Source organism: Rhamphochromis longiceps, linkage group LG15 (assembly GCF_057381845.1).
Source record: "Rhamphochromis longiceps isolate RC_006_pf linkage group LG15, R_longiceps_female_GT1.1, whole genome shotgun sequence".
Taxonomy (NCBI): domain Eukaryota; kingdom Metazoa; phylum Chordata; class Actinopteri; order Cichliformes; family Cichlidae; genus Rhamphochromis; species Rhamphochromis longiceps.
The window spans coordinates 38,926,138-38,950,255 of NC_140571.1; the positions used below are offsets into that span (position 1 = coordinate 38,926,138).

Consider the following 24,118-nt stretch of genomic DNA (forward strand, 5'->3'; position numbering starts at 1 on the left):
TTTGTAGGGCATGTTTCATAGGTCATATATAGCCTGATGTAACATGGTTTAAGCCTATATATTAAATGTGAGTTTGCGGATATAAGAATGTTTTGTGCCTGAACCAACACACAGACTGAACACTGACTTATCTCCTGCAGATGTGACTGTAAAAAAATGTGTTTATTGTGACACAATAGAGCTAAATTTAGTGAATTTTCTATAGGTATCAGGATAATAAACAATAACAGGATAATAACAAATAACAAACACATTTTGCTTTTCCAACATCAGCTCTACAAATTCTGTTTATTTCTTCATTTCTATTTGTCTTTTTTGAGTTAATACATTATATGTAGTACACAGTATGACAATGTCTAAGGCAGAAGAAAAAAAAAAGGGGGGGGGGGATAGAGTACAAATAGACATGCATAATGTATCGCTAACTGCCTCACCTGTAAGGAAGAACAAACATACAACACCTGGAACACAAAAATTAGAAAATTCAAAAGTACATAAATCAGAAATCTTCTTGTGGGGTGTGTTTGTCTTTGTCATAAGCTACAACAACCCCTCCCAGGAGAACTGGGCCAGCCGCAGCCTCCAAGAGTACTGAAGACTCGAGGCCACACATCTCAGCAATATCTGCCTGCCCATCCTAGCAGGAGAAGTGGGAGGCCATAAATAGAATACCCACGGCCAAGGGGTGGGAGTCTCAAAGGACCAGAGACGATGGGCAGCTCACCCCGCTAGAGGCTGCCCTAGAGGCTGTGAGCTAAGATCAGGGTCCCAGGGCTCCAGGGGCCACACCAGAACATCCAGCCACGCGCCCCAGAACCAACAAGTACCCCCAGCGGGGGGTAGCAGCGCCCAGCGAGGAGCGGTGGGTAGGTGAAGTCTTAGGGTTCACCTGCAGACTGAGTCACAACAGTGTGCAGGTATTTTTTTCTCATTTGTAGTGAATCTACCTGTATGCATCATATCGTTAGCTTCATAGCATAATTGCCTAAGTCATTTGACTAAGTCAATGACTTAGGCACTTATGCTATGAAGCTAACGATATGGCAGAACCTCAGGGCATGAAGGCAACATGGTGTATCTAGATCAGATTTCATGGTATTTAGGTCAGTGTTTTCGCTGGACTTCACTGTGCAATGTGAATTTCAGAGGTCAAGCTTCATGAAACCGACGTTGGTGAAACGCCCCTGTGTGAGACTTTTGAAAGAGCTCCTTAAAAAGACATTGAACACAATGAAAGGGGACACTTATGAAATGGCAAAATCTCAAAGGGCATTACTTTTGATCAGTCCTTGATGTTACAAAATATTATTTGCTCTTTAGAAAAAAGATTTTTATAGAGGTTCGCCTGTGAGGAGGACAAATTGACCTGTGCTGCACAGCTGAGAGATGACTGATGAGAAACGTTGTTTTGATGTCAGAATGACCTATGCTTCTGCAGGTTTGGATTTCTTGTGACAAAACAAAATGTTTAATCATACGTCGACTCATGGGATGGCTTACAGAAAGCAATACAACAACACCTGTAATCTTAAGACACTAGTCTTGTGGCCCAAACACTTTTTTTGCCAGGTACAAAATACCAGGCACAAACACAGTCATTTCTATCTCTCTATAACATGTCTTAAGAAAACATTGTGTACCATAACTGACCTTGTTGATCCAGGTGGTCACTGCATCCTCAGTGTCATAAGGTGTTTCCACCTCAGGGTAGCAGGATGGATATTGGCAAATGCAGGCCATCACCTTCTCCACGCTCACAGCCTCCACTGTGTATGCCATCATCAGAGTGTCAATCATTGCCAGATGGGCGCTCTGAAAGGGAAAACAGTAACACGATTAAAGGCTGAAAATTAAAATCTCCCAGCTAGCTCACTGTAGTAAAAGAAAAGCAGTCCATCTTGTTTCTTTGCCATAAAATAACAAAACAGTCCTTGTATTATTTGATCATATGCTTTAAGTAGCGAGCAAAGGGAATGAAAAAGCCGTCATTAGTTTCTTCAGTACTGTACAACTGAAACTTTTTCTGAGGTTAAATTTTCCCATGTGGCTGTTGCCCTGGAAACAAATGTGTCCAAGACCCAGTTTGCTCACAGTGGCTGCTGGGCTGTGATGGGCCTGAAGAAAACTTCTTCCTGACAACACTACTGGCATCCGTTCTCTGTTGATTGGCTCATGGTTATTGCTGAAAGCAGGGTGTGTGCTTTTAATTAGATAAAGCCATGTTTGGTGACAGCTTGTGTTATCAGACTGTTATCTTGTGAAGAAAAAACCCACCATACTCTGTACTCTATCGCTTGGCTGCATTTTGGCATATCTACTTTTTCGCTTATTCGGCTCCGTTTTATAACAAAAACAAATATGAATTATAAAAGAAACAATGACTATAACAAGGTGTTAAGTAGCAGCCTGTTCTATTTGGAAACATGCAAATATACACAATAATGTAACGTGCAATGTTAATGTTAAGAGTGGGTTTCAAGTAGTTCTCTTATACATCATCTTGACATCATCTCATCTGCTGACTCTTAGCATTTCCGCTCAGCCACCTCCAGCTCAGCCTCCCCTCTTTTTCTTAGTGGTACTGTCTCCAAGCATCATAGCAGGGCTCACTACCTTCTTGTAAACTTTCCCTTTCACTCTTGTTGCTATCCTTCTGTCACAAATCACCCCTGACACTTGTCTCCATCCACTTCAGCCTGTCTGCACTCTTTTCTTTTCCTCTCAGGGCACCATCCTTTGCTCTCAGCGGTTGACCCCAGGTATTTAAACTCCTCTACCTTCACTACCCCTGCTCCTTACAGCTTCCTTGTTACACTGGCTCCTTCTCATCACAAACAAATAGGGGCTATGTAACCTGATGTAATCCCACTCCCAACTTGAATCCATTTGTCACTGCTACTGCACACCTCACCACTGCCTTACTGTCCTCATACAGTATCATAATTCCTATCTTCCTAATTCCTATCATATGCTTTCTCTAGATCCACAAAGACGCAGTGCCACTCCTTCAGATCTGCTCACTATCCTTTTCCATCAACACTCTCAAAGCAACCCTCACATCTACCGCTGCTCACTGATCGGTAGTTCACTTCTTAATCTAGCTTCAACAAATTTTTCCCACAGCTTCATGTTATGGCTCATTGACTTTATCCCTCTGTTGTTACCAAACATCAACTAGTTCTTGAAAACATGTACCAGTACACTTCTTCTTTATCCCTCAGCCATCCTCTCACTTCCCAAGATTTTGTTAAGCAAAAAAATCTGCTGCCCGCACATCTGCATACCTCCACGGGTATGTCATCTGGACCAACTGTGTTTCCACTCTTCATCCTCTTCACAGCTGCTCTCACTTCCTCCTTACTAATCCTCTGGACTTCCCGAGTCACCAACTTTCCCCAATCCATCCTCCTCTCTCTCATTTTCTTCATTCACAAGCTCCTCAAAATACTTCCTCCATCTTCTAAACACACGCTCTATATTCATTAGCAGACTTCCATCTCTTAACCTCCCTCACCTGCTGCACATCCTTTCAAGCCTGAGCTCTCTGCATAGCCAGACTGCACAACAGAAAGTATTTACAATAATTTGAGACTATACTTGAGAACTACAATAGCTAAAGCCTTTGCTTACTACAATGTTTTGTTTTTATGATGTTAGCAAACATCTGCATCAATGACCAGTCTGTTTTCTTTCATCATGACTAAAAAATATTAATTTGATTGGTTCTTCTATATTTTTATGTCCACTTTTCTAGTTTCTTTTTGAACCAGAAGCCAGAAAAAATGCATAATTTGTAGTAGAGCAGGGCGATATGACCAAAAATATTTATCACGACATTTGAAAATTTGCGATAACGATATAACTGACAAAACACTTTACAACTCCACAACTTTGTTAGTGCTGTTTTTTATGTGCATTAAAGTTATGTAAAAATTTAACAGTGCAAATGCAAATTCCTCGCTGACAGTTTAACCAAAAGGCATTTCCAGTGGAAATTGGCCGACATATCCTCAGCATAACTTAAAAAGAGGTTATACATACACAATACGGTAATATTATGTTGACGCACAGTACGTATCACTCCGCGAGGCTCCTGCCTACGATAGCCGTAATGCTCCGACAATCCATCAAGCGGTGCGGGTTCGTAGCTTAGCAAAGTCGTACTAAAACATTTGACAGATTTTCGAGCGCCGTGTACCACATAAAATTGTTTCGAGGTCAGTAAACGTTTTTCAAAAAACACGGTAATAACGACGGCCCGCTAGCATGCTCTACCAAAAATAGTGCTTTGTTGTGTATCTGACGGACGAAAGCTAAACCAGTTCCACACCATTGAAGTTGCAGCATTTTTACAAACCAATTCTGGTTCATCTGTTTCATTCAACGATCCGCTTTCGCCCTTCTCATTCTCCGTCGCCGCCATGCTTTTTCCGTCATGTGCGTATGAAAACAAAGGCACTGCGCATGCGCGTTTTACCCATATTCTATCGTGATATTTCCTTTTCTTATCGTTGCCCAGCATTATACCGGTATTACCGTGAAAGGTATGATATGGCCCAGCCCTAATTTGTATGATGACATTACTTCTCAAGGACAAAGCAAGGGAATCCTATTCTCTCACGTTTGCAAACTGAGCATATTTTATTGTATCTTTGCATGCACAGAAATGATATGATCTATGATCTTCTATGATTTTCTACTTTGCAAATGACATTTTTTCTTCAGTTCCTGCCTTTAAATCACTCAGTTAGTGAGTGATACCACGTGTGTCCTCCACACACAAAAGGAATCAAACTGCTTTCCATGAGCTAACCAAGTTAATCAGGCTGAAACTTTGAATGTCCTTGTGAAGATTCACAATTATGCAGTCGACCAAAGTTAGACAAAAAGAGCCAACGTTACGAAAGGTATTTCTGGAGAAAGATATTCGTGAGCCATTTATAAGGTGAAAGAGGGCAGAGTAGTAAGAGTCCACATTTACTTATTTACGTGGAGTAAAAAGGCTGACTCGGTCAACAAAGGTTGGTAACTTGTACTAGAAATGACCTGCTAAGACAGCCAGAACCCCCACACAGTCCAAATGTAAGTGACGATAAATATGACACAAATGTATTATTTGTATCTCTGAAATGAATTTTCTATCTGCCGTCTCATTATTCCAATGCCTAATTTCCACTATCTGGCAACCAGGCGGCAAAGCAAACCCATTTAATAATACACTGCCGAGATGCTTCCAGTTGGCCTTCATTTAGCCTGTCCAAACAGTGTCCCAAAGACATACAAACAACAGAAAGTGTGCGCACACATATCCATAATCTGCCCTTTATTTCCACAACAAAATGAACAACTCCAGGCAACATCAATTTTAAAGGCCAAGGGAGCAGCGTAAATCCTCTGAGGGCTCCTTTTCTCTCTCACATCTCCTCCCCCTCTGCCGAGTAATGTGAGAATATCGATTTGGATTGGCTGCGGTCTGACGAGATAAAATGACAACAGTGAGAGTAAGTGTTGTTTACTCGACCGCAGACCTGAAGCCTCTAATTGGACTGAATGAAAACATACTACTGTGTGGGTGAAAGAGGTTAGCGTAGGACTGCGCGTTCATTCGGCTGTTAGTGGAACTGGAATCAAGCATACTTTAGAAAATGACACCTTCTGTCTGCGCTTAAATGTGAAAAAATGCAGTTTTGATTATTTGTGTAAACATTCGTGACATGAGAACTGAAGATGGCGACTTTTGTGTTGTGTTGCCGTGGAGATGGTTGACCCAATACTGAGACTGTAAAGGACGATGCTGAAGTAGGAGAACGGCTTACGTGAGCTCAGATGAGTCAGTAAGCATTCAGTTATTTTCACCTAAATCCTTAAACAACGTGTTTGAAGTATTATTAATAAAAAGCTTAAAATAAAAAGCTTTAGTACTGTGAATTGCATGAAATCAAGTGGGAAACTGTCAAGAGTTAGGAAGAGAAACAAAAGCACACTGTCAGAGCAACATTTCACAGTATTTGTGCTACACTAAACTTCCCCACTTTGAAAGGATTAGATTATTAGCTTCTGTGTTTCCATGTTCCAAAAAAAAAACAAATGTAACTGTCTTGTTATATTTGAATAAAGCTGAAAATGCCTCTTTAAAGGTCCAAGCTTTCATCGAGCTAAATGCATGCTTGGGGTGTTCCACTTCTTCGGGAGAGTCGCTGCTCCGTGTAACGGTCAAACAAATGGACTGTGAAGGATCAGCTGACCATGTGTGAATGTCAAATGAAATTTAGGAGACGAGAGAAAGCCTTTGGTGACTGGATGGATGCAAAGGAAAGAGTAAAGAAAGAGGAGAAGAGGCAGATAGGTTGCTGCCAGAGGAAAGGGTCAGCTTTCCTCATTGACTGCAGACCTCCCTGTTGTTTAAAGTAAGGCTTGTTTCCTCTGTTTTATCCCGTGATGTCATGTTTCCTAACCTTTTGGTTTGTGGAGCACATATGCTTCCCCTCAACGATGCTCTACCTCATATTCATGCATCTGCACATATTAAACCTTGCAGCAGCTCTGGCTAGAAGTAGCTCCACTGGGGTATTCAGAGATCAAATGCCCTGCTGGAGGGTATCTAAATGGCTGAAAGAGGGGGAAATGTCACTTATTCATGCCCTTTGATGGAGACTTTTTAATCATAAGGCTGCTTCTCTGTCCCTTAATTCGATTCATCCCCAAGATATCACTTTTATCTCATGGCGATTACAAAAACTGTACAAATAGTTAAATGCTAAGTCATTCTGATTTAATGAATAAACAGGTTACAGACACAAGCACACATACACACACACTATTTTGCTTTCTCATCTAAGCTGATTGTGTCTATAAATCTTGTTTAGATTTCTCAGGAGGTGAGAAGATGCTGCTTCACAGTCAATATCCTGTTTTTATTGTGCTGCTGTATTGCTGGCTTTCTGTATTTCCACCCGGGCAAACACAAAGAAGGCAAACACGGCTCATCCTTAATATGGCTTCATGGTTGAAAAAAAAAAGAAGAAGGGGGGGAAAATAGCAAAGATGGAAATCCACCACAGAAGCCTGATTTAACACAGCACAAAAGAATTGCAAATATGAACCGCAGTGACCTACAAAAGACAGCGCGTGTGACGATTTTTTTCAACCTCACAATCTGTTGTAAATAAACCGAAATCTCAATGTCAGAGCTCTGAGCTGCTTGCTGATCCCTGACACAGGTATTCAGAGAAAGATGCTTCTATAGACTGAGTTTATTTCGACGGAAAATGATCTGGACAGAGTTAATGACTAAACAATACTCGCTTACAATAAAAGCTTGTAGGACTGCACTGAGTCATCATGGATAATGATCCGCTTGTGTCTGTTTTTCTGGTTGTTCGAGGCTTCGCTGATCCTCCCAAACTTCTGCACAATGGTCTCCTGTGCGACCACACGGCCATGGTAGCACACATACTCAGGGGTGATGTAATATTGAAAAGCAGTCTGCTTTTAGAATTAAAGCTCTCCTGACCTGGCACTGAGTCTCGATGCTGGGGCAGATGTCTAAAAACTGAAACTGTCTAGCTTCAGGTAAATTCACGCCAACTCAGCTGGACATGGAAAACCACTCAGCTGTACCTCTCTTTTTGAAGGTCAACACAAGTACCAAAGGAAAGGCAAAAAGCTGGACCGAGAGAGCTTTACTTTCTATTACATGGAGTGAAAATAGGAGAAAAAACCCCCAACAAGGTTTAAGATTTTATCTTTTTTTAGAGTTTATTCCACTGTGAAGGAGCTGAAATGAGTAGGATTTGCTATAGTCCCAGTTACCAGGTGCTTTTGTTAGGATGCCTGGGTTGTTGACCCAGGGTTTTTGAGTTTATTATATTATTTATAATTTCTAGTCTTTGGGTTTTTGTTAGAGTCATGTCTTATGGTTTGTCTCTGTGTAATCCTTAATTGCTGTCTTCCCTGTCCGCTATATCCCCGTGTCCAGTCAGTGTCTGTGTCTGCCCTGGTCCCACGTCTCTGTTCCCTCTGTTGTAGTGCCTGCATGTGAGTCTGTGTCTTTTGTTCAGTCTGTGTTATGTGTTTCCTGTTTTACTTTGAAGGTCTCTGTCTTATCTCAGTGTGTTCAGTTTACGCTTCCTTGTCTTGTCAGTTCTGATTTGCCCCAGCTGTGTTTCCCTCCTGTTGTCCATTCCCTGATTGCTCCCTCTATGTATTTAAGCCCTATGTTTCAGTTTTTTATTGTTGCGATCTACCCTGATCTAGCTGTGTGTTTTGTCTGCCCGTGTAAGTTATTTGGATTCTTACTTTTGTTCTGTTTGAGTTCAGCATTAAAGCTGTTTCAGTTTACGTTTGTCTCTGGAGTCTGCACCTTGGGTCCTTTTCCTGCCTGCACACAGCCGCCACATAACAGCTTTAGACAATCATAGGAAGATTATTTTTTATACAAAGAGCACTACAGGAACTAACTCGACAAGAACAATCTAACAACCACACAGTGAGACTTCAAATGAAAATTAATGAATTGGCACTAAAGGAAACCAAGAAAATGTGAAGTTCATCAACAAAGTTATTACAATTAATCCTGCATGGAATAGTCAAAGGAGCTTGCAAAGAAAAGCGTCTGGACTTCTTTAAGTTGCTTGAAGACGTTTCACCTCTCATCCGAGAAGCTTCTTCAGTTCTAAGGTCAAATGGCGGGGAGTCCCAGATTTAAACCTAGTGGGAGTAACCCCCCACAGAGGGACAAAAGGACCCCCTGATGATCCCCTAATCGCCTGAGCCAAGGTGTGAAACTGGGTGTGGGTCCCAATCAGCCAGGGTTTCGGGTGAGCTCATTGTGAAACCTGGCCCCACCTTATCATGTGATTTCCTGAGGTCAGATGGCCCAGGATGTGAGTGGGCGTTAAGGCGTCTGGGGGGGGAACTCAAAACTGGATTATAGATGGCAGACAGTTGGTGTTGTAAACCACCGCCTCTGTTCAAAGATGGTCGCTCACAGTGGACATAGATGGCTTCTTTCACTCCTCTTTCAAACCATCTGTCCTCTCTGTCCAAAATGTGAACATTGGCATCCTCGAAAGTCTTTAAGTTGCTTGAAGAAATGTCTTCAAGCAACTTAAAGAAGTCCAGCTGCTTTTCTTTGCAAGCTCCAATGACCTGAATGACTGAGAACCTTCACAGACACCTGCATAGAATATTTATATCTTTACTTTTTTCACACCAATGTCAGTCAAGACCAAAATGGTGGCCTGACCAACACAAATGCATGACAGTTTAATTAACTTTAAGCCTTTTCCCAGTAATTCTGCCTGATCTGTCACAAGTTAATGTTGCATTTTCCCTGAAAAAGCTTCTGGTGTGACACAGAATTGCAGGTTTAAGAGATTAAATGTTTTTATGAAGATCATTGCTATAAACCTAAAATTTAAAACCTTCCAGTTTTCTGTGCCTTTAATTACCTTTTCTTTACAAAATGCACAAAACACCAACTGAGAACGCTGGCATCAGTTGTGGGAATTCAGCACTTAACCAGCATGCCTTCCATATGCTCCAAACCCGAAGCTAGCAATTATTTAGAAACCTCAAAGCTACCCTTGGAACTTGACTGAGGGACAGTACCATGGCTTCCATCCAGTGTTGACCTACTCTGTTGAAATGCATGCACTCCGAGTCCTCCCATCATCTTTGAAAACTCCCTCTGTGTTGACATATTTTCATGTGTGGATCGTCTCTATTTCACAGGCTAAATGGATCAGCAAAAACAGGAAACACTGCTGCAGAGTTTCTGCAGAGCACTGACTGATTTTACCAGTTATCGGGAATTCTGGATTTCTGCTAGCCAAGCACTGTGGCTTGCTCCACATGTTTGACTTTGCAGATTTTTACCCCAGATCTCCACTAGCATAAAAGCATTTATTTACTATAGAAAGACGCAGTTCTCAGGCCATCACGTGACATTGTGTAATGTGGTTCGCTGCTTATCCATCCATACTGTACTGCCCTGAGTCACTGCTGGCATTAAGCATAACTTCCTGCCTGTGACTCCGCTGAGGCCAGCAAAGACAGAAAGAACTTGGATGTGCCTCTCTTCAACCCTGCTGCTTCAGCTCGTCTTTGTTCACAAGATCAGTTGCAATACAAGAAGAAAAAGATTCTGAGGAAGCCGGTCTGATGTTGACAAGTGTGTTGTTACATGCTTGGCACATAATTTTCTGAATTCATCTTCTGTGTGTGCCTCTTTGCACACGAAGCAGCGTGACAGCGTTGCCGTGTGCTTCTATCAATCCTGCATTTCGGCGTCTCTCCTGGAGTCCATCTCCTCTACTATAACAGCCACTACACACACACAGAGCACACAGCTGCACATACAAGTTCATATCGCAAATAACGACATATGCAGCATAAGCACCCCCACTCTTGCGCCCACCTACACACAAACGCAACACCCAGCCAACTGGTGTGTAACCATGGAAACGGAGTGCCTGCCCAATAGGAGGAGTGATGGAGGCAGCAAAGGAGAGGGAGAATAACAGGAGGAAGTGTACGCTCCTCCATCCATCCATGGTATATATATGTCTTGATGAATCAGTCTGTCACAGTAAAACTAATATTTGGTACACACAGTGTGTATATGGCTGTTGCAATCATTTTTCATCACTCCAAGCTGACGAAAATCCAACTGGGATGGAAATGTACTTAAAATGGTTGATATGGTGTCCATGTGCAGGCCTTTCATCACATTATCAGTAGCAGCTTTATTTAAATAAATAAAGTATTAATGTAGGACAAGTCCTATCATACAGACCAGCAATAAAAACAGTTGTATTATCAGCTGCTAGAGGGAACTGTTGTCCTGCAGAGGTAATGCACGTATGACACAGTTATGTTTCTTGATGCTTCAAAGCTAGCATGTTGCAAGATGACATTCCTCGTCCAGTTTGTTCCAGACCAAATGGGCTCAAATTAAGAAGCTTGAATATAATGTGAAAGTCTAACTTGTGCAATAAATGTGTTATATAATTGGCAGGCAGCTAAACAGAGGGCCAGAACTAGGTTGAATGTAATTAAGTTCGCATACATATAACGAGCATAGCTACCAATAAGGTAAACCTCTGAAAGAATATGACTATAGTGACTATAACCCTGTTTTTGTTTTATTGTTCGTCTTATATACAGTCACAGAGACACATAAAGCCAGTAAATAACCCAGAAAAAAGGACGTGGTGCTTCTACCGGTGGTACTACCAGCAGAAGCACCAGTTCACAAAGCGTACAGTTCACAAAATAAACGCATTATCATCTAATATATAATGAAAATCTCATAGCGGCATCATGAACTATTTACTGCTGCTTTATTAAATTAAATAGTTATGACATCCACTGTTCAGTTGTGAGATTATTTAAAGAAACATACATATGCTTGGAATCTATTGTTTCCAATTACTATACTGTAACTAGGCTGTTCTGCATGTCATCACAAAATTCAGAAGTCAGTCTCTTAAATCTGACTTTAATCTTATAAATCTCTCTTAAATCTCACAAGTCTGATTTTAATCTTATTTTGACTTTAATCTCAAAAGTCTGACTTTAATCTCAAAAGTCTGACTTTAATCTCAAAAGTCTAAGCTTCATAGCTTCATAACATGACTCAAAAAGTCATGACCCCAAATTATAGACTTTTACTGGCTCTAATCCTCTTCTGTAGGTTACACACACACACACACACACACACACACACACACACACACACACACACACACACACACACACACACACACACACACACACACACACACACACACACACACACACACACAGAGTTTGTCCTTTGGCTACATTCTCACCCCAGCCAATATAATTTAATTTCACCATGGCAACAGAGTGACTTTCTCCAGGATTAATTTTTCAAGTGAAGACACTGCTTGATATTTGATAAGGATTATCTGTTGATTATTGTCTCAAACTTCCTTTTTTGTCACATGCCACATGTACAGTGAAACAACACAAACATGATATTCCTGCTGCAGTACACACCTTTGTGTTTTAAATAAATCCTCCATCATTCCAGAGGACTCACTCAAAGAAGGCCACTGCACTTCCACAAATGAGCACAAGCCTAGCAATTAAAGCTTTTCTCAGCAGGTAATTGTGTTCGCTGTAGTGCTGCATGGGAGCGACAATGTTTAACGCTAACAATATTTCAGTATTGCCCACCTTGACATCCCTCTTTATTCTTTGAGAGCACTACAGGTGGGGAGAGTCAGGGATACAGAATGTGTGTAGGCGACCGAGTGGGAGGAAACTGCGATTTGGATTCTGCATCTTCACGTGTAGAAATGTGTCACATGGCAGAAGAGAGAAGGCTGAGTGGGCAGAATAGTGGCAGAAACGAGAGGGAAGGAAAAATACGACTATAAAGCAACGTCGGGTCGGCAACCTAACGAAATGTCAGCAGTGTGCTCGGTCTTGACACGTGTCAGACGAGACGTCAGCAGCATCTGATTCTGTAGCTGCCTGACCTACTAAAGCTGCCTTCAACATCCTCTAAAGTTGCTTATTCTGAATATTCTTATTCTTCATGCAAACTGCTGAGTCAAAAAAGATGCTAAGCCAAAATGCCACGAAGCATTATTTAACGACACTGCTGGTGCTCTTATCCCGAGCAGCTTACATATACAGCTGCAGGCAGGTGCTCGGTCTCTGCTTCTGGAGTAAAAGCAGTGATGTTTTTCTTTCACTAAAACTTCTCAACACAGCAAACCACCTTGTCTGATTCTTCCAGAAGAAATGCCTTTTTCTCTATCACATGAGTTCACGTCAGACACCTAACAGCCAAGGTAGACACTCAAACAGTCTCTTAATAATTAATAAAGCTCTTCTTGAGCTGCAGTGTGCAGCCAGCTGATCAATATTAATACTGTCTCGCAGTGCTTATCAAACTGCAATCATTCCACTAGTGGAAACACTTGCTCGGTTTGGGTCAGGTTGCTGCCCCAGCAGTGTTCATGAAGACAATGCACTAGCTGTCAGTTCAGTGGATTATTATTTATTCTCACATCAACGTAATTCAGACACTGCACAGATTTTGTACACTTTGTGTGAGTTACATAGAATCTGTCTGCACCGGACGTTTAGATTGTTTGTCGACTTGTTGGGTAACATTTATAAAACTGAGAAAAATCACATCTTCGTGTCTCATTTAATGTCCAGTCTTGGAAATACCAAGGATTTAATGACAACTTTTAACAGACAAAGACCAATGGTGGTGCAGACAAAGAGCCAAGAACAAAGCAACGGGATACAGCAAAACAGGAGGTGGGAGGAATAAGGAGCAAGGAAAAAGACAAGTGAACACAGAGAGGGAAGTGATTGGATTTAATGGGAATGATTAAAAAAGGGGAAAGATTTGGAAATAAAGTAAAAGAGGGGATTTGAAAGTGTCAGGAAGGTAACTAGGGAGTACGGAAAAAACACAGAAAGAAAGAAGATAAGAAGAGATGATTAAAACAGAAGAAAAAGGCCAGGACAGAGCATGGAAAAGGAAAGTAATTTCACACTCTTCTAACAGCTCATTTTCACATTCACAAAAACCTGCTCTGTCACACAAACACAAATCCTGACACCCTCTAGCACAACATTCAGCCATGAACCGCAGTGAATTACAATCAAATAAAGAATCCTTGCATTGGGGCAATTGTGGCTCAAGAGTTGGCAGTTCGTCTTGTAACCAGAAGGTTGCCGGTTTGAGCCCCGGCTCGGACAGTCTCAGTCGTTGTGTCCTTGGGCAAGACACTTCACCTACCGCCCACTGGTGATGGCCAGAGGGGCCGATGGCGCGATATGGCAGCCTCACTTCTGTCAGTCTGCCCCAGGGCAGCTGTAGCTGCTTCCACCAGTGAGTGAATGAATAGTGGAATTGGAAAGCACTTTGGGTGCCTTGAAAAGTGTTATATAAATGCAATCCATCATTATTATTATTATTAGTGAGACTAGCCAAATAACACTCACACGTGCAACATTTCCCTTACCTTTAAAAACCCATTAAAATTTAAACCTGGGAGAAATGGTTGCACTGAAACACTTGTTGTAATCTGGAAACTAAGTGCTTTAAACGTAACCGCAAACAAAACTTAAATAACTTTTACATTAGCATTGGAGGGAAATTAAAACCAGCAAGACTCTACAAGCAGACTGCAGGCATACTGTGTGCTAATTGTGTTGCAATTGCAAATTCACTGAAGCAATAAAGCCTCCTATTGGGATTTTGCCCCAAAATAATGAGGATACCTCAATCTCGCGCAGTATGCTTCCTGCAAAGTCATCTCATCTCTGACACTGACAGACTGAGAGGAGCTGCGAGTGTACAGTAAATCCCACCCTACAGCATGCTTTCATGAAGAAAATACCAACCTGCACAGAGCAGTAAAAGCCTTGAGGTGTGAATCGGCTTGAGAAATGACAAATTCAAGACAAAAATCTGTATGAGAGATGTGTGTAAGTGACACTCTCCATCTTGTTGCATTCTCTTGTTACACTTTGGTCATCTTGCATTGTTATTCTAATGCAATGTGTAGAAGCTGTTGGTGTCCAGCTATACTCCATTAAGAGACTATGTGATTTCCACAAAGTAGTTTAATCACAGTTTAGTATGAGCCAAACTGTATATATATGAACATGAATAAGAACTACTGTGGTTTGTCATGTTTACCTGAATTACCATAGAGAAATGTTTTACAAATAATGGAAGGAAAAAAATGTCCTGATCAGTAAGCAATAAAGGTTTGCACATAAGTTTAAATAAGGGAATACATTTAGTACCTTAGCAAACAATATTAAACTTGGCTTGATCAAGCTAATAAGTAAAATGCATTTATTTACTCTAATATTCTAAAGGAACAGCATACTCTATGGAAACCATGAAATGTGAATATACTATGTAGCTGGGAGAGAAAAAGCTGCAGGGTGATCTTGTATTTGAGTGCATGAAGGCGTAAAAATATGCGTTTCTGCACCTCGACAGACCAGAATGTCTGCTTAAGTAAAGTTTCAGCAACAGCAAGATCAAATAATCGGAAGAGGAAGGAGACTGTATGCGTGATAGATGTCTGAGTTACTGAGAAAGCAAAGCAAAGGTTTACTACCACTGTATTACCACCAACAGCTGGGTGCACGCCTAATACATTACTAAATTCACGCACATAAGAAAGAATCTTTACTGTGTACAGTTTATCAGCTTTCACACAGCTCCCCTACCATTTGCAGAGGCCTCTTTCGCAGGTCTCTCTCAGTCACCAGTCTCTCCTGGTCGGTGACGTACAGACCGCGTTGAGCTAGCGCCTGGATGACAGCATCGTGACCCAGCAGCGGCTTGGCAGCGTCACTCTTTAGGATAAGGCTGCCGGCCCTGCAGTAGAGGTCTGCAGATAGCAGGAGGCTGGCCACAGGAGGCTTCAGGTGCTCCTGCTCATACTGGTCTGTGTAGAAAGGGTCCTTCAAGTCTGCTGGGATGCTGTCTGCGTGATAGAGCAGAGGAAGCAGAATCAGCTGACAAGCAGAGCTTAATAGCAACATGGCGCCAAATCATTTAAATAACAATTTATGAATCAATTCATATTAGACATTAAAATGCTGGCAAACATCAGCATGTTTCTAAATTGCTTGCCTTGCCACATCATTGAGGATCATATACGAGAAGGTAAACAAGTATATAATTAAAAGCGCTGATGTAAACAGAGGAAAACAGCTGAAAGCATTCTGGAGCATTAGTTTTCTACCTTTCTAATGAATAGTCATTTAAATTTTCTAATACGATTAAAAAAAAATAGGATAAACTCAGATGAGCTAATATCAAGTTTGGGCCGTGTTATTCTAAATCTGTCTTCACTGAGGATTTTTCCCTCTGTGGACAGATTGTCTAGCAATACTTTGGCACAACTACTTGTTTTCGTTGCCATGCTTTGACAATAACATCACATGGATATGTGTGGATAGACCTTGGCGTTGCTATAGCAACTGCAGGATGAGCGGTAACCTGATCGATTCATCGAGTGTGTATCTCTGCAGCTTCCAGCTCCCTGGGAACACCCTTCTCACTGCCTGCCTCATCAAAGAGAAAGGCTGCACGTGAGCGTGTGTGCATGTGTGTTCATTACCTCAGGCAAGTCCACTGCACGGGGGATAGCGTACAAATAATTTGAGCAATTCTGGCCCACACCTTTCTATCAAGTGTTTTCACAAATCCACGTCTGGGAACATAAAGTATGTTATGCACAGTTGTTAGTAAAGCTACTGCAAACCCTTCTTTCCCTGGTGCAGATTAAGGAAGCCATGATTAAGCGTTTTCAAATGAGACTATTTGAAAACATTAAATTATGTCTGCAAGCAAAACAGACGCAGGGCTCGTCCCTGTCTCCTTGGCACGGAGAATGGATCTTAATTAGGATAAAAGCCTGTGTGTGTGTGTGTGTGTGTGCGAGTGGTGATCCACACACTGACAGCTTTATGCTGCCCATCCTCCAGCACATGCACACGGAGGTCAATGAATCACCTGCTTTGACTGACCGCTATCAGCAAGGTCATCTGTACACAGTGTTATTACAGCAGAGAATCGCAGGCAGAAGTAGCAACTATCCAGGTTACAGGGTTTCCTGTCAGCACTATATTCATATTAAGGATCCTAACAAACAACAAAAAATACACTGTCTTTATATTAACCCCCCGCACCGCCTTCATCATCCACAGGGAGAGGTCAGAGGTCAGGCTGAGCTCACGGAACACCACCTCTGGAGCTGCTTAGGAGACGATTTTTTATGTTATCTTTCAACATTTTGTGTCCTGGTTTATATTCTGGCATGCTCCTAATCGTTTTAAGGACAAAGAAAACGTTGAGCATGAAGAAGTCGGTTTTATCTTTTTCATTAGCTTGGTAGTATTTGAGCTTTTACTCATGCAGACTCACAATCTTCCATTCAGTCATTGTTACAACTTAATACTTTAAACAAGGACATCCGGAAAAACGTCTTGTTAAGTGAATACAGAGGGAATTACACTCATTGTCTGTCAGCCTCTGGTTTTTACCTGGTATTAAATGGCGCTGCTGTTCTGAGTTCTGAATCAGGACACTGTAAATGTTGGGGGATAGCATTTGACAGCGACTCCTGACAGCAGATGATCTGCTGTACAGCTCACATCTCGCATGTACTCGACTGCATATTCTTGATGTATTCTCGCCTCAATCTAATGAGGCGGATGCATGTAAAGCTTTCACAGCAGCGTAGGCTGGGATCTGGAGATGATTTCGCTCCCTTTCTCTTTCTTGCCCTTCCCCTCCCTCTCTGGGGGGCTGTATTTTTGGAATCAGCCCATTTCATTCAGTTCTGACTGAAAATACACAAGAGAATCAGCAAGGGATCTCATGTTTGCTGAGATATAAGCAACACAGAAACAAGGAATGACGCTCTCAAATAAACTGAGACGATGTGTATGAATCAGGAATATAATACAATAACAACAAAAAAAGAGATAAAGATGAACGAGTTGATAAAATGGGAAAAGGATAGCACAGAAGGATCTTGCACTGCATTTATTAAGACACATTTGCAGTTACTGCTTGGATCCTTTTTATAAAATTGAAAAAACACCTTTTCCCGCTGTTGTTCATTTTACCTCGTGCATCCAAAAAAGATGTGGATACTCCACCAAAACAGATGTTTGTGCTGTAGTTTTCTATTATAGATGCTCAAATGGGAGCCACATAATCACACTGATTTGCCACTTTATTATCACTGCATTGCTGGATATGCATCCATGCATCCCCTATATCAGTTATAGTATTTAATGCTAATTCCACTGAAACTGTGGGATTACATCCACTTCGTTAGGTGTCAAAGGATGTCAGGCCATACTTACTTTGCAGGCTATTTACTTTGCAGTTCTGACATGGATGCAGCACCCTGGAGGTGACATCATTTGAAACAGGTACTTTAATATCTCTATAAGTATTCTCCATTAAATACCACCCACCCACCCCATTGATTAGGGACCACAGGAAGTGTTTTTTTTTAACCTTTCTTTCGTTTGGTATAACACGTATTGCTTTCCTCATAAGAAATGACTGCAAACGATGGTAGTTTCCATGTGAACCAGCCCATATGGGAATTGACTGATAATAAATCATAAATCTCCATTACACATTTGTTGCTTTGGGTTTATTTGGATTCTGACAAGCATGCATTAAAAACAAACAATCAAAAGAAAAGCATTAAAATCATAAACAGACTCGTGCTGCGTCCGGTTAACTGTTGCAGTCGGTGCGGTGATGAACCTACCTGTCCCGTATGCTTTGGCCACCAACCATGTGAGGCTGCAACACATTTTGGCTCGGGAAAAGTCATAGTGCTCAAAAGACTTTATTGCAGGAGCAACGAACGTCTTCTTAACATCCCTGACGTCCTGAACTTCACCCATATTTCACCCCTTGATTGTTCCCTCAAACCCTACGAAGCGAAAGCATCCCAGTACTGGAATTTGGTGGAAAACTATAAACAGCTGGAAACTGAAGAGATGGTCTGTCTTTCCGCAGATTATTCACAGATATGCATGTCCTTCCAGTAATAAAATGCTCTTGGGGCTAGGTTTGTTTTGTTTTTTTCGGTCTCGTTCACACAATAGGTCGCTACTCCTGGTGTTTTTCATCCATTCTGTTTTCTACCAGTTGAAAGGCTCTCCGTCTGAACAAGCTAGGTTTCCTTGAAAATCAGAGAGGAGGGAAAAATGCTCGTCGACTGGAATGAAAACAACAATATTTCCATTATTTGAGTTGTTTGGCAGCAGACGGCTTCTTCCTTTCATGGCCATGTGTCATTGTATGAATAACCTGTGTGTTTTGCATTCGGTCCTCTATTCGGTGCCGTGATGCGGTTTTCCTGCCGCACTGAGGCTTTCTCTAGCTCTGCACGTTTTGTTGTCCAACGCGCATGTGTGAACGGTGCTTTCAAACTCCACTGGGAATTTTAACACTTTTATCTTAATTCTTTGGAATCAACCGCCCACAAACATATTGTACCGCAATATAGTCGGTAAAACGGCATTAACTTGCTACACTGCAAAATTTCCAACCCGGATTCGTTTAATGGGCTGCATTTTTATTACTTTTACTCATACTCTGTTACCCTGAACGCACCCTTAACGTAAAATATGACATATTAAAAAAATGAAATGAATAAGAAGAGGTCAGTATACAAAGATACACATTTTTAAAACGTCATGTTTTAAATACAATTTTGCTAAAGACAGCGATGTAAATAACAGGGGGGAAAGCGACTCAGCTCTACGAACTACAATTCCCAACGTGCAAAGGAAGTAATGTTGCGGCATCAGTGTGCGTCGGGAACTGTTTGCGACTGTCGGAGGATTTGACGCGAAGAGGTAATGTTGTTTTTGTAAGTAACAACCAAATGGTGGCTCAGAAGTGTAATTTCAAAATACTCAAAAACTTGGTTTCTTCGCAGCAGGAGTTATTTAAAACTTTTATTTGGAAAAAGTCAATTTGGCCCTTTTAAAAAAAGTGAGCTATGGAGGTTCTTCATACTCAATTTATTTGCAGCTGCTGCCATAACATGTCACCTAAATCTTTTGGCGTAACTGAGCGTTTACATCTGCTTTGTTGTGGTTACAGGTAGTATTTAAACATGTTTCTGCCACGAGCCCTGAAGGTGAAGAGACCTGCCGAGGGATCGGCTCAAGTTGTGGTTAAGAAAAGCAAAGTTGTTCAAGAGGAGGATAGCAAAAGTAGCTCCGAGACACCTGCTCAGAGCGAGGAAGCATGTGAAGACACCCAAACACGAGATGCGACAACACACGCAGCTGCAGAGAGCTTAGCACCCGAAGATGGACACAGCTCCCTCTCAGATGACAGTGATGTTGATGATGATGATGAGGAGGAGGAACCAGTGAAATCATTTAAAAAGAACCAGAGATGGCCTGGGCCAGGAGAACCTGTCTGTGTGATGTGTGGTCGCTATGGAGAGTACATCTGTGATGCTACAGATAATGATGTTTGCAGTCTCGAATGCAAAGCCAGCCATTTAGTGCAAATGGGCATGGGGACTGGGGCAGATGCATTTATGCAAAAGGACCAAAATAGACATGAAAGGACTGTTCAAAGTCAACAGCCAGCTGCTGACCCTGGTAGGGTGGTTGAAAGTGAACCAGGCTACTCCTACAGGGAAGATCGGTTCATATCAGGCCTAACAGAGGAGCAAGTGCAACGAATTAAACAGGAGCTGGGCATAGAAACCCAGGGGAGAGATGTCGCAAGACCTGTTGTTGAATTTGAGCACTGCAGCTTCCCTCCCACATTAAGTGGTAACCTGAAAAAGGCGGGGTATGACACACCTACCCCAGTCCAGATACAGATGGTCCCTGTTGGCCTCACAGGCAGGGATGTGATTGCGAGCGCTGACACAGGATCGGGGAAGACTGTAGCCTTTCTGCTGCCAGTGGTCGTGAGGGCACTCGAGGTACAGTATTGAAGCTAATATGCCACATGCAAATGCCATCAAGTTAAATTATATTTGAGGAGGCAGACATTTCTACAGCCTGGATAAATAGCACCACAGCCCAGATGTAAATATGTAAATCTGGACTGAATCTGCTTTTGTATCAAGCATTTGCCCTCCTGAGCTACCCCTTAGGAAGACACTAGACTCCAGTATCTGACAGAAAAGCTGCTCCGTAGCTGCCAGTGACCTCTGCAGATAAAAGAGTCGAATTGAATAAATGTATTCTCAAAAAGACACAAACAATTTTACATTTAAAAATTCACAAATGCTCTCTTGGTGACATGCAGTGTGCAACATTGCTTCTGCTTTCAGAAATCAGCACACAGTGTGGGCAGCCCTGTGGCTTTGATCCTGACCCCCACCAGGGAGTTGGCCATTCAGATAGAGAGACAGGCCAAGGAGCTTGTGATGGGACTCCCCAACATGAGAACTGCCCTGCTGGTCGGAGGCATGCCGCTTCCCCCACAGCTCCACCGCCTGAAGAGCAGCATCAAAGTACAGTCTCTGTTTTGTTTTGTTTTTCTTAAACAATAATTTCCTCCTGCTGCAGTCAAAGCTTGAGGCTGTACATTTGTCCCATGCCATGGTTTTGTTCATTTCTAAATCTCCTTTAGATTGTCATCGCTACTCCTGGGCGGCTCATTGAAATCTTGAAGCAGAAAGAGCTGAAGCTTGACAAAGTGAAGATTGTGGTGGTTGACGAGGTAGGACAAACATATTGAAATTCACAATTGACAAAAACTGTGCACTTTAAGACAAAGTAATTCAGTTCAATTCAATTTATATAGCTTTAAGGATTAGTAATGTAAAAGTTGTGTCTTTTAGAACAAACAACATAATGACAGCTTTTGAAAGTATTCATCATTCAAATCAGTTTTGAGAGTCCTGCAACATGAAAGTTGTGCTGCATCCTGTAGGTGGACACTATGTTGAAGATGGGCTTCCAGCAGCAGGTTCTGGAGGTTCTTGAGCAAGTCCCAGAAGAACATCAGACTCTTCTGGCGTCGGCCACCATCCCCACCGGGACGGAGGAGCTGGCTGCCCGGTTGGTCCGTGACCCTGTACGTATCACTATTGGGGAGAAGAACCAGCCGTGCGCCAACGTCCGACAGATCCTGCTTTGGGTAGAGGAACCTTCCAAAAAGAAGAAGCTGTTTGAGATTCTCAACGTAGGTCATAGATTAGATGCTTTTCAATCTTAACTTTGAGTTTTTAGATTAAAAATCATGAAGTCTTAAAAGGTTTATTATAAGTGGAGTATTTCTGGACACACCTCCACTGCCAGCATATGGTTTCTTTTACTGGTCAGTAGATATTTTTAGTTTTTGAATTCAAAAAAGGTCTAATTGGTCATTGCACTCAAAGAAAGTACTTTAGAAGAAAAACACAAAGTTTTTCATTAGATCAGTTTTAGGTTACAGTTCATTTACTGCTCAGTCTTGACACGCACTGATACCAGCTTGGTATTTTAACAGCTGGCTATTGTTGGTGGGAATATTATAAAGTCCAATAAAGAACCAGCCTCCCCTTCTGCCATATTTAGACAGCCACTGTGGATACTCTGGCCTCTATCTGAAGGAAACGGGTGGGCACAGAGCCACGGCACCACTCCAGGAATCCCAGCAATAGTTTGCACTGTTTATATAAAACAGAAATGGTCGACTTTAATTAACTTGAAGTAGAAAAGTGCTCTTAGGTTGTAGTTTGAGTAACATAAGACTCTTTTCTTATAACTCAGTAACTCATAGTGTAAAGCTATTGTCTCACGAGTGGTGAGTGAATTGTGGAATTGCAGAGGTACAAAACTGGGATTTGGACAAGACACGACAAGAAAACCAACTATCTGGAGTGGACATGACTCAAAAACTAATCAAAGCAGTTGCTTCATATATTGCAGGTCTTACAGCATAGTGCATAATAGTTGGCTCAAGATTACAGAATGTTCTCCTAAAGAACAGTGAAATTAAGAAGGTATGATTGGGAGTATGCATTTCTTCCTTCCTGTCTTGTCAAGTTACAGTTACCTGTTGGAGTGCTGGAATGTATCCAGATATGTAGATGCCTCTACAGGCACATAGTATACATAATGTATTAGTTGTATAGCTTTTTTGGCAATATTTTTGTATAGAAAATATGTAAAATGTTTAAAAAAAATTATTTTGTCACTTTTCAGGATGGTAAGCTGTACCAGCCTCCAGTGGTAGTGTTTGTAGAGAGTAAACTCGGCGCTGATCTGCTCTGCGAGGCAGTCGCCAAGGTGACGGGCCTCACTGCCGTGGCAATCCACTCTGACAAGAGCCAGTGGGAGCGCAACCGCATCCTCCGGGTGAGACCAGTGGGAAAACATGCACAGGGAAGAAAAACCAAACAATGCTTCCATGTTTGGTGTCCTAAAGTGTTTATCTTCAACAGCACAGACAGATACCCACAGCTGAGGCTTTCCCCAGGGATCTAGCTTTAGTCTGCATGTCCAATGCAAAGAGACACAATGCAGAAAAAAACACTGTTTTTCCATTTACGTGCTTTTCTTCTTAAATACTGACAATTTTTTTCTTTTCCAAGATCACAACTTCTATAGGTGAACAGGTGACTAAAGAGGTGTGACTTTATTGAAACAGTTAGACAAGGCCTGAAATAATCCAGAATAAATCTAAATTATTAGGAGTCAAAATGATTTATAATCCCAGAGTCCCACTTTTAGAGTATGTAATTTTACTGGCTGATTGTATCAGACATAAATATGCTGAATTATTTTATGGACACCTTGCTTTGTTATCTGCTGTGTGTAAAATATAATTATGGGAACAACATGCTAATAAAAACAGGCTTGCCAGTAAATGCAGTTCATTATTAATGTCTGCTGTATGTGGTACATACAGACTTCTAATTGTGGTTTTCTCTTCAGGGTCTTCTGGATGGTGACTTTGAGGTAGTGATCAGTACAGGTGTTCTGGGCAGAGGGCTGGACCTGGTCAATGTCAGACTGGTGGTTAACTTTGATATGCCAAACACAATGGATGAGTATGTCCACCAGGTTAGTCAGCACTGCTTAGTATCACTTTGATGTAGTTTCATTAGGAAAACCTTTCAATTACAACAGCTAATCTAATATTACCTTTTTTTCCCATCTAGGTGGGAAGAGCAGGTCGGCTTGGACACAGAGGAACAGCCATCACTCTTCTCAACAACAACAACAAACGGCTGTTCCTGGAGGTGGTGAGTCGAGTCAAACCCACTGGCTCCATTTTGCCCCCTCAGCTCTTAAACTCACCGCACCTCCATGAACAGCAAAGGAGAGAAAAGCAGAGAAACAAGAAGGACCACGAGGATTCACTGGTTACCACAAATAACCTCCTGGACATCATAAAGAAACATGACCGTCGCAAGAAGTAGCAACTTCTTCCAATCTTTCATGGAATGGTGCTTATTTATTGAGTAACCTGTAAATGTTTAGTTTGTATATTTCGTTTATAAATAAATGTGTTTTCTGTATCTGTTTTTTTTTTAGATCTGTGTTTTGTATGATTAATGCAAAGTGACTTAATCAAAAAGCTCCACACAAT

The 24,118-nt window shown here is 41.7% G+C and overlaps 2 protein-coding genes across 7 annotated transcripts in view; one reads left to right on the forward strand and one right to left on the reverse strand.

Moving 5' to 3' along the window:
* The window catches only part of camsap2a (calmodulin regulated spectrin-associated protein family, member 2a), a 44,962-nt gene extending 26,024 nt beyond the window's left edge, over nucleotides 1–18,938 (reverse strand). For all 4 annotated transcript variants that reach the window (XM_085381671.1, XM_085381669.1, XM_085381668.1 and 1 more), the window contains exons 1-3: nucleotides 18,321–18,938; nucleotides 15,247–15,506; nucleotides 1,651–1,812 (exon numbers count right to left, since the gene is read on the reverse strand). In XM_085381671.1, coding sequence (XP_085237797.1) covers nucleotides 1,651–1,812; nucleotides 15,247–15,506; nucleotides 18,321–18,459 — 561 coding nt within the window. In that variant the 5' untranslated portion in view covers nucleotides 18,460–18,938. The remainder of the gene's footprint in view (nucleotides 1–1,650; nucleotides 1,813–15,246; nucleotides 15,507–18,320) is intronic.
* A 423-nt stretch (nucleotides 18,939–19,361) lies between these two features.
* On the forward strand, nucleotides 19,362–24,047 carry ddx59 (DEAD (Asp-Glu-Ala-Asp) box polypeptide 59). Of its 3 annotated transcripts, none has more exons than XM_085381787.1 (8): nucleotides 19,362–19,419; nucleotides 19,670–20,513; nucleotides 20,868–21,050; nucleotides 21,170–21,259; nucleotides 21,473–21,724; nucleotides 22,729–22,881; nucleotides 23,461–23,589; nucleotides 23,688–24,047. In XM_085381787.1, exons 2-8 carry the CDS (start codon nucleotides 19,683–19,685, stop codon nucleotides 23,946–23,948), a joined length of 1,899 nt encoding a protein of 632 aa, XP_085237913.1. In that variant the 5' UTR covers nucleotides 19,362–19,419; nucleotides 19,670–19,682; the 3' UTR covers nucleotides 23,949–24,047. The 3 variants fall into 3 exon arrangements, with proteins under 3 accessions (XP_085237913.1, XP_085237915.1, XP_085237916.1); XM_085381789.1 differs by having other exon boundaries at nucleotides 19,381–19,433; XM_085381790.1 differs by lacking the exon at nucleotides 19,362–19,419 and adding an exon at nucleotides 19,425–19,558.
* The last annotated feature ends 71 nt before the right edge of the window (nucleotides 24,048–24,118 follow it).

Bases quoted from the DNA above. Each gene is read 5' to 3' on its own strand.
- ddx59 (XM_085381787.1), top strand. From the start codon at position 19,683: ATGTTTCTGCCACGAGCCCTGAAGGTGAAGAGACCTGCCGAGGGATCG. The intron at 20,514-20,867 runs GTACAGTATTGA...TTCTGCTTTCAG, and splicing joins TGGTCGTGAGGGCACTCGAG to AAATCAGCACACAGTGTGGG. The intron at 23,590-23,687 runs GTTAGTCAGCAC...TTTCCCATCTAG, and splicing joins TGGATGAGTATGTCCACCAG to GTGGGAAGAGCAGGTCGGCT.